We start from the raw sequence: 10,504 nt of genomic DNA on the forward strand, positions 1-10,504 counted from the left end.
CCTAACGTCTAAATTGATTGAAATGTGACATACTTTCTATCCAGAACAATTGATGAAAAGTTACCCAAATTATCTTAATTTGTGGGAAATTCTTACACCAATTTTATTTGATCATTTTTTAGCTTTTTTTTTTTTCTATATCAGTAACCAGTCAGGATTTGGGTTATCATTACCATCATGACATAACAAGATGATCAGGTTTTACACTCAGTGATGGATTGAAATTTTACCCTGTTATTTGCTAAAGTGCTCGGTTGTTGCAGTAGAACCTAAACAATTGAATAAAACAGGCAATTTTTATAGGTTTTGTTTATTTTTATTTCATGCTTACATTAACACTGTTGTTATAGTTTTTTTTTTTCAAATTTGGTATCTCAGTTTTTGTACTTTGGTATTCGTTGAAAAAAAAAAAAAGAAAAAGAAAATCCACCTCATTATATGCTTATAAATTGTTTCCCTCTGTTAAAACCCATCTTGTGGTTGCTTAATCTAAAGCCTGAACCTAAAACATCTAAGCTAATGCTAACCATTGGACCGCATCCACCCACAACTGATTAACTCACACACATTCCTACTGCCAGGAACTTGGTAGCGTGGAAAAAGCAAACCATGCAGTATGTGACAGTGGTCGGGGGTTTCAGGGAAGAGGATTTGCTTCTTCTATGTGTGCATCCAGGGATTAGCAGGAACTTGTCAACACACCAACACAACCTGCTTAAGTCCACAATGTCGCTGCAGACATTCTGTAAATGCATAACAGTGTAAGATCATTTCCTGCTATGCGTAGTCCTGAGGTTAGATTACCAAACTTAAAACTTGAAAGGTAAAAGTTCAACAAAAAAGAAACAACCTAACATTTTCCATGTTTGCTGTAGATTAATGGCTAATCCAAATCCATTGTTAAAGAATTATAAGAATGGAGTAGCCAAAAAGAACTTGGAATTAAGAGAATGAAGCATCTGCACTTTCCAAAGATTTGCATTTCAAAACTGCAAAAAAAAAAAAAAAAAAATACATTTTATGCTTATTAGTATTATGTATTAGTGGCAGTCCTAATCATAAGCCTCCCTTTACTGTCATAACAGGGGGAATTCTGTCAGCAGACTCTTCATAATATAAGGGGAAATACTGAGTTAATTGTTATTGCAGAAAAATTCAAGCTGCAAAAGTTGGAGGCTGTTTATATGCTGCCTCCAGCATATGCTGGATCGCATTCTTTCGCTCATGAGTTATTGCTTATGACCATAGATGAAGGTATGAAATTGGTCTGGTAAATCTAGAGCTTCACATTTTGGCCCAGATCTTTCTTCGCCCCAATAAGCTGGAGTAGCGTCACTTGCTTACGTCCTGCTTCGTCTTGTTAACCAAACACACCACAATACTTGGCCTTCTCCTCTTCAAAGGAGGGATTTTTGTTCTGTTTTGGCCAGAAAAACCTGGCTTCAGATTGTGTCAGACAAACTGAAGTTTCATTCTGTATCCTGTGTGAAGAAAATAGGAGGAAAAATTAGGAAGAAACTGTAAGATTAGCAAAAGTGACTTAGAATATTGGTGACATGAACAGGAAGTCAACTTCGGGCAATTCATCTTTAGAGAACTTCAAAAAGACTTGACTAACTTATTAAAACGCACAACAAAAAAAAGACTACTTTCTTTTTGATCGAACTGAACACTATAAATTGTACATTGAATTTGAGTGAATTCAGTTAGTGCTCATGGTCAAATTTTACCTGCATAAATTAGGTCCATTATCTTTACTTTCTACTATTTACAACTTGCCTCTGTTGGCTCCTTTAAAGAAAATGACCATGTGAGCAACTATTGTAAAAACACAGTCCAGTAATTATTAGACTCCAATAAACCTCTTGTCTCCGTTATTAATGCTTTCAGAGTGCTTGTTTTTGCATCATCGGTGATGATTAAATTGATAAATACCATTATAGAAATTGGACTTTTCGCCCCAACATTCACTGTGCATAGCAGCATTGAACAATTTTCCTTGACACGCTGCATGACACTGTCCTGACTGGTTTTAAACAATGACATCTGAAACAATACCTACATAAAAGTCAAGTTAAAACATCCAGTCATTTGGTTATATACTAGAAGATATGTACACTGAGTAGGCATACCATTATGATCACTGATAGGCACATTTTCGCTAATAGTGGAACTCATTTTTCATTTAGAGCTTTGGTGCTTTTTTTGATAACATTGAAAATATAGTGTAAGATCAAGCAGCAAAAAGAAGCTAACACCTAATTTCCACTAAGCGGTATGGAACGAGTCAGGGCAGTTCGGTATGCCTTTTAGTCCATCTCCATTGTAAAAGTCGCCCATACAACCAACCCGTACTGCTTCATTCTAGATCCACAGAATAAATGTGCAGTACAGTCAGGGAGGAGCTACCGGAGTAGCACAACACAGCACATGGACTGAGATACAGAAAAACATCACTGCTATGGCAAGCAAAAGACATGTTATGTTCGCTGACTAGTATGACGCAACGTTAGGCCCTGGGGTTTAACTCTGTCTGCCTGATGAGAGTCCAAATGGGGAGAAAAGCTCTGCTGAAGACATTAGCCTGCAAACTGTGCCGCACCTCAGTGGAAACAAGGGTATGGTCAAGTTCAGAATATTTCATTGTGCCTATGGAAAACCACAGTAAAACTCAATGTTTGGTTTCACCTTACAATATTACCTGCAATTAATCACTTCAATTATTATTACTCCAGACTTCAAAACTTTGTGAAAAACTTTCACTTACTCATAATCAGTGGGCTGCTGGTTTCAACTCGCATTTCATCCATCTCAGTAGTTGTATCCTCAGGTATGACACTTCACCTGCCTTGCCTGCTGGTGACAGTCAGAAGGCCCAGTGGTGCACCTCAATATACAGGTTCACAAATGTGAATGTGTGTGTGACTGACGCACACACATTCACATTTGGGCTCCTCTGGACTTGATGATGTTCCAAACAAGTACAAGCCATTTAACATTTACTTCCTCATTGACAAATAAGGACTCTGTCAATAGTCTTATATTTGCTTAGTTATTATTTATAAAGTTACAGGCCAAGTAATTAAAGTGTTAAATGTTAATGAATCCTTGAAAATCCTCTTCTCTTAAACTGTTAAAATGTTTTGTGTGGCCTCAAGCCAAATGATAATGTTTGCCACTTTTCACATAAGCAGATCTCTCTGCTCTGATTGTTTTGTAATAAACAGGCTTCTGATTTGCTTGGAAAATAAATGTAAAAAAAAAAAAATCACACTAGTCTGAAAACTCTGTGGGTCTCTCGGCGCTCGCTCTTCCTTTATCCTCTGTTCAAGTTATTTTGTGCCTTTGCTGCAAAGTAGCCCAGATTGTTTCCAATCCTTGCTTTGCTCAAAAAGAAGAATCCAGAGATCTCTGGACATCTGGACTAGTTAGCAAGAAGTCCTTCACTTGATTTATTGTTTCTTTCAACAGATGCTGACACTTGAGTTTAGGAACAACTTTATTTCCAGAGTGTATAATTTCTGACATAGTTATGCACAAGTACAACAATCAGTCACAGCCTCTTTTGTTCTGGCTATGCTTTCACAGGTTTTTGCTATGAAAACCGAAAAGTGTCAGAAATTAACATTCTCCCTGTGAGTGTATTTACAAAACCCCGCTGGATATCAGGAGGTGAGCTGTACAACAAGGACCTCCTGCAGGCTGAGAGCTGGGCAGCAGAGTTTCGCTTGACCAAAGTCAACACATGCAGGACGGGTAAAGAGCCTGTGATGAAAGGGGTTTTCCTCCACAGACTTTACGCCCTTTACCCTGCTTTGCTTCATCTAACATCAAAGTGAGGTTTATCCACAGACGCTCACAGATGATGGTTACACCATGGCTGCCATTGCACTGACAGTATTGCCAAAGGCCATGTTTATAGAGTTTCTGAAGTTTATATTTAACATCATAAGAAACAAAATGTTCACCTCACTTCATGCAATGCTGGATGAAGTCACGAGACATTGTGCAGTTGCAGTCAAATGACAGTGGTCTCTGGGTGGGTACTTGGTTTACCAGGACAAATGATGATCACCACAGTTCCACGACGTGCACCATGACCCAACGTCTAACGGAGGTTTCCTTCTGCCGCTGCAGCACGGCAGCAAGCAGTTCCGTACTGTCAGTACGTTGTTTCTTTGATGATGTTGGTGGAAAAGGTGTGGTTGCTGGAAATGCTGATGGAGTGGCGGGTCAGGGGGTGCAGCTGCTTCCTGGGTGTGTGGCGGCAGGGCACGAAGAAGTAGCGCAGCGTGGTGAAGAAGATCTGGCGGTAGGTAGCAGACACCAGGTTGTAGAGGATGGGGTTGATGGCCGAGCTGACGTAGAACAGCACGTTGGTCAGCATGTAGAAGTAGTGGTAGAAGTCGTACATGTTGCTGCGAGAATAAAGAGGGTAGAAAGGAAACGAAAGGAAAAATGTGAAATGTTTGGTTTTGACGCACCAGTTGTTCCCCCTCTCACCCTTTGCAGAATGACATTTGACACCATGTGCACTTTTAGAAGTTTTTTAGGGAACTAATGGTCTGACTGAACATTCTCTGCCCGCTGTCCGACCATGTCTGCATTGCTGAGCTTTAAACTGAATATTTTGTTTGAAGTCAAATATTCAATTAATATGGATGTTAGCTAATATTTAGCTCAGAGGAAAATATTCAGCTCGCTTTGCAAATTCACTTGCTGATGACTGGAAGTGGACTACCAATAAAAAAAAAAAAAAAAAAGCTGGGTCTTGTGAACCAGAGAAGGCCTAGCCATCCTTTGCCAAGTGATTGGTTGTTCCCATAGGGAGGTAACTTACCAGTGGAGCACACCTCTGGAATGAGCAATTTCTGTCATTAGTGAAATAATTTAAATGGTCTGTGTCACTTTGACCAGCGGAGGCTCTGCGTTAAAGAAGGAAGTGAGGCAACAAATGTCTTTGAGGTGGATTTATTTGGGAGCTCCAAGTCTTCATTACACCAACACCCTTTTTTTTTGTGAAACAAAGAAGCTGACATTTATACCTGAGGCAAGTTCCAACACTGACACCAGGTAAAGGGGTGATCAAAAGAAAAGACACACAAACACTACTTATACAAAACTAACAAATAAATGATCCAACAAATAGTTACATGCATGCACATTATTAAAATTAAACTAACCTAAAGTCAATCAAAAGTAAATATAACTAAATATAAATCCTCAGAGTATTCCCCCTCCTAATGGAAGCTGGTATGCTCCAGGAGCATTCGTCTCCCTCTCTGCTCCACCTTGCTGAGACACACCCAGAAAGGCAAATACTCAATTAACTCAAATTGAACTAATCTAAATCAAAACAAACTGACATTTTCCCCCACATTCTCTGAACAGGAAAGATGGCCAGTCTCCCTACCCAAAAAGAATGTTCACCAAATGTCACCATGTAACTGAAATAAAGAACTGATACAAAACACATTTGAACTGAAAACAACATAATATCAATAATCAACATGGGATGGAACCCCTGGTCTCCATCACAGTCTGATGAAGTGGCTCTGGCACCAATCAGATGGCCTAAGTGAGCAACGGTCCCAGCCTGACCGCTAATATGAACATTATCTGGCTCCACTGCTGGCTGAGAGTTGCTCGTGTCACCTCTTCATGATTGTCCCATTTCCTCTCAACATTTACAACATTTCAACTTAAAACATAGGATGAACAGTCTTAATGGTGGCACAGATTTGTATCATTGGATCTCTACAGTAACAGTAACACCCCGCCTGCCAGCAGGAGTTTATATGAAGGTTTGTAAGACCCAGATTTTATTTTGATAGTCCACTTCCAGTTGTTGGCAAGCAAATTTGCATATTAGCTAAATATTTAGTTTAAATCTAAATATTTAGTTTGAAACTGAGACTTTTATAAATGAATGAAAGGCCTGGTAAAAATATGACTTTGGCAAATGAACTCCCATTACAGGCTAAATAATCCGAGTTGTTGTTAATATTTGACTGTGTAACTTTCCAAAACCTCACACCATACATGACCCCTGGCTGAAATCTGATCGTCATTAACAGACTTCTGTATTAATGACAAACTGATGACATGATCAAACTCATGAGAGTACATCTGATGAGCACAGAGACTCATTAACGGCTTGCCTTTGGAATTTTAGTCTTTTTAACAAAATAACTGAGACCTAAAACACAAATACATTAATATAATTACCAAAACTAATTATCTTTAAAGTGATCTTTTCGCTCTTATTACCAAAGAGATGACGCTGCGTAAACTAATAATGCACATTTCTAAGCCTGTGGTTCACTTCCAAAAACACAAGCCATTATTGAAAGGTTTTCAAGATTTAGCCTTGGGATTCCTGCCAGCCACTAACTTTCTTAATGCTGTGAAAGCAGGAAACCAATGGCAGGAAGATTCGGCAGCCCTCTCTGCTGGAATCTCACAGATAAACAGTCATGTACGTCAGCTTTCCAAATCCATGTGGTACAAATCTAATCTCCAGAGGGATGAAAATAGCAGACACATCATCTCTGCGAGGATCACTGTGAAAGTGCTGTAAAATAAGTAAATTCATTTGATGCGATCTATTTATGTTGTACCTTATAAACGCTACAAAAACGGCAAGGTTTAAAAGGAGTGGAAAACCTTGAAGTGACTGAATCTATCTCTGATAGAGACTGACAATAAGGAAGCAGGAGATTAAGCTACAGAGCTAGAGAAGGGGAGGACATTAATGGAGGAAAAGTTACATAAGCCCAGACGAATGCTGAGATATCAGTAAAGAGAAGAAGATATCACGAGGGTGTAAAATATGGTCATAGCATACACATTTCACTTTTTTTTTTCCCTATTTTTGTTCCATTTCAGATCATCAAACAAATTTGAACATTTAATAAAGATAAACTGAGAACATACAAAATTAGGATTTTAACTGAGGGGAGAAAAGCTTTCCAAAAACGTCAATGATACATTTGTTAAATCATGAGTTAACTCAAAAGCTGAGTCTAATGTCACTAGCGACACCAACCTGATCATTAACTAGTGCGGTACTTTAAAAAATGTGCTTAAAGAAAACTTTGATGGAAACACGGTTAATGACATCTATCAGTCTGGAAAGGACTACAAAACCAGTTCAAAGTGTTCCAGCAATTCAATTCAATTCAATTCACTTCAATTCAATACAGTTCAGATAAGTTGCAGAGCACTAGTTCACAAAGATAGTTGCCTCAAGTCACAAAAACAAACCAAAAACATCTCATTTAAATTCAGAAATACATATTCAATCCAAACAGTCGAGCTCAAATTCAAATAAATACATTCAAGATTGATCTCTCTTTTGAATAAATGCAGTCAGGTACAGTTTATCATTTCAACTGGTAATGAAAACTTTGCAAAGAAAGCTAGCAGATTGCATTGAGACTTGCGGCAATCATCCCTTCTGAGCATGTAGCTGCAGTGGACAGTTGATTGCATCAAGACTAACTGTGCAGCAATCAATCATATGATTGATTGACATGAGAGCAGAGAGAACTCCCCTCTAACAGGAAGGGACCTCTAGCGGAATCAGGTGAGCGGCCGTCTGCCACCAATGCCCGGGGTTTGAGAAAACAGAGCACATACACAAAAAACACAAGCACTCAACTAGGAGTACCTTCTATGCTATTGAAAAAGTAGAGAGGCAGTGGCAGCAGTAGCAGAGAAACACAAAAGTACAGAAAACTCCGAGTCGGTTTTTAAGTCAGTGAGAGAAAAGATGGCTCAAGAAAATTGCTTTGTCTAGGAGTGAGACAAGGTTTAACACTGAAAGACAGTATCACAAGTCATGGATGCATGAATCATGTAAATAAATAATTACTGTCTCAGCCATGGTAAATACCCTCCACCAGCCAGTGAGAAAAACACAGTTTTGTCAGGGATTTCCCTGTAATCTGGTTTGGCAGATCACAGACACAGTTGGTCGGTCTGGCACCGGTCTGGTGTTGGGTCAGTCTACATGCATAAGGCTCTGCCATGTGCAAAGGGAGTTCAGCTGCTTCTGCTCAACAGTGGTAAGAGGAAATGGTGAGAATGAAAGATGGCACTCATGGAAGGTTAGAACAAGGGTTCTAAACTTCCAAGGGTGGGCAACTCCAGACCTCGAGGGGCGGTCTCCTGCAACTTTTACATGCATCTCTACTTCAACACACCTGAGTCAAATAATGAGGTCGTTAGCAGGACTTTGGAGAACCTGACTGCACTTAGGAGGTGATTCAGCTGTTGGATTCAAGTGTGTTGGACCAGGGAGACGTCTAAGTTGTGGGACACCAACCCTCGAGGACCAGTATTGCCCATCCCTGGGTAAGATGAATAAAAAGCCAAGAGGAGAGCTGCCTTACATGACAGTGTGGAATCTTCTCTTGCATGTAAGCTTTGTGGTCCTGGTGCTCTGAATTATGTCATTAAGATTATATAGCTATAGCTTCACCAGAACAATATGTTCCAGATTTCTGGTCCTGGGTACCACTAGAATAAATGCTGTACTGTTGTAGCAGGCCATGTACAAACCGGAGCAGGTAAAGGGGACGGTGAGGACAAAATCCCTATGTTATACCAACTGAAAGGAACTAAGCTAGCCAAGACCTTTAAGGTTTATGCACAAATTACTTGTGCAAATAAGTGATGACAGTCTAGCTAAAGTGTGACTAACCCCCTTGTGAAACCATAACCACACCCCTGGCAAAATTTTGACATTTCACCAAAGTAGAATACTTATGTTCATATCTAAAATTCTTTAATTAAAGGGGCAATATTATGGAAAATATCTAGATTTTTGAGCTTTACATCTTGTAAATAATGTAATTTCCTCCTCAAAAACATACCTAAAGTGATGCCTTGTTTTAGAAATCCTTTCATCTCTGGCAACCATTCAGCTGTGTAAAACACCTGGGTGGACCTCGCTCCACCTTTGAGACGCAGCTCCTTGTCTGAGCTGCAGCTCCGAAGTTTCCAAGCTTCCTCCAGAGCAGTCCTCCCCACTCAGCTAGCCCACAGCAATTAGCAAACACCTGGTGAAATTGCTAATCTGCTGATCTCATTATACGAGCTGCTTCTCAGTGAAACGCTGGTAAAATTGTTGTTAAAGGTAAACAAAGGAGCGATGTTATGAAGACTTCCTGAAGGCGGAGTTTCAGAATGAGCAGGAATTTTTAAAGAAACAGAGGCCCAATTTCAAGGCATTAAATTTGGAAGTCAAATTTCTTTTAAATCATTTTTGATAAATATAACATTTTTATAACAAGTGAAGCTAACACAGTTACTTGACTGTGCTTTAAAATGTCACTATGTTCCTGGAAAACCCATAATACTGCCCCTTTAAATTGAATATAACTAAAAAATTACACTTGGTGACAACATACCAGGCCAGAACCACCAGCAGCAAAAGAATTAGCTTAGAAATTTGGAGAAAACAAGATTGATAAATTTACACCTTGAGAATTTTTATCATGACCTACAAAAGCGTCTAAAAAGATCCTTGTGTATTTTACCGTTTCATGGTCATTTATGTCTTGCCTCTATTGCTTTTCACTGTGTACGAAAGAGCAGATGAGAGTGACTAATATTAACATTCTCAAATGTGCTCCGTTTGATTTAACCAGACAAATTATATTTTGATGGACTAAAAATAGATAGAAAGTGATGGAAAAGGCAAGTGAGGGAACAAGAATTTAATCTAATCAACAAGATGTAGCTCTCCTGCTTCCATTTGTCAGATGCTTTCAACCGATGACTCTAAATGAGTTCTTTAGTCAATACCTAAGTTCATTTGTGCGTATGTTCTTTTGAAAGTATGAATATAAGCAAACATATGGTGGTCTAAAAAATGCCAGTGCCCTGTTGGCAAACAAGCTTTTGGAGATGGAACGCAAAAAAGACTAAGGAGAAAGGAAAACAAAACAACAACAAAAAAAAAAAACAGCTACTCACTCTGACCAGTCGGAGACGTAGCAAAACATGAGGCGGCGAGCGTGATAGGGCAGCCAGCAGACCACAAAGGCGATGACCACGGCTCCTGAACACAGGACAGAGTGGGGGAGAGTCAGATGCCAATAAACAGAATGCGTACATAAAGCTCAAATGACAAAGTGAAAAGTCTCCCTTTTAAAATGTGAACAATGTTCAGATGATTGGAGTAACAATGTTCAAGAATCAGAGACGAGCAAAGCTGTGATTGAGGCAGTAATAATAGAAATAATTATGACCTTCAAGCTTTTGATTAAAAAGACAAACAGGTCACACCCCCATTTCCAGGCGCACTGAAAACCCCGGAGCCAGCCCTTCCAGAAAGAAAATTACTTGTAATTTGTATTTGATTGTAGATGAGATCAAAAGGCTCAAACAAAGTAATTTGCAGCCAGCCGCTATTTTTGAAGTTTAAATGCTTCAAATTATGATGGCACGATAAATTGTGCACTAGAAAGAATTACTGTCAAATTTATTTGATGAA

The 10,504-nt window shown here is 39.2% G+C and overlaps 1 protein-coding gene across 1 annotated transcript; it reads right to left on the reverse strand.

The window, feature by feature from the left end:
• Nucleotides 1-3,481: 3,481 nt before the first annotated feature.
• On the reverse strand, nucleotides 3,482-10,097 carry LOC106963394 (neurotensin receptor type 1-like). Its single transcript, XM_015058290.1, has 2 exons — nucleotides 9,985-10,097; nucleotides 3,482-4,418 (listed from the first exon to the last, which is right to left on the reverse strand). The coding sequence occupies exons 1-2, from the start codon at nucleotides 10,011-10,013 to the stop codon at nucleotides 4,163-4,165; spliced, it is 285 nt and encodes a 94-aa protein (XP_014913776.1). The 5' UTR covers nucleotides 10,014-10,097; the 3' UTR covers nucleotides 3,482-4,162.
• Between the last annotated feature and the right edge of the window lie 407 nt (nucleotides 10,098-10,504).

Source organism: Poecilia latipinna, unplaced genomic scaffold (assembly GCF_001443285.1).
Source record: "Poecilia latipinna isolate Pla-1442-1.1 unplaced genomic scaffold, P_latipinna-1.0 Scaffold1529, whole genome shotgun sequence".
NCBI classification, from domain to species: Eukaryota; Metazoa; Chordata; class Actinopteri; order Cyprinodontiformes; family Poeciliidae; genus Poecilia; species Poecilia latipinna.

Excerpts from the sequence above, each read along its gene's own strand:
- LOC106963394 (XM_015058290.1), bottom strand. The coding sequence starts at position 10,013 with ATGTTTTGCTACGTCTCCGACTGGTCAGA. Across the intron at positions 4,419-9,984 it reads TACGTCTCCGACTGGTCAGA|CAACATGTACGACTTCTACC; the intron begins GTGAGTAGCTGT and ends TTATTCTCGCAG.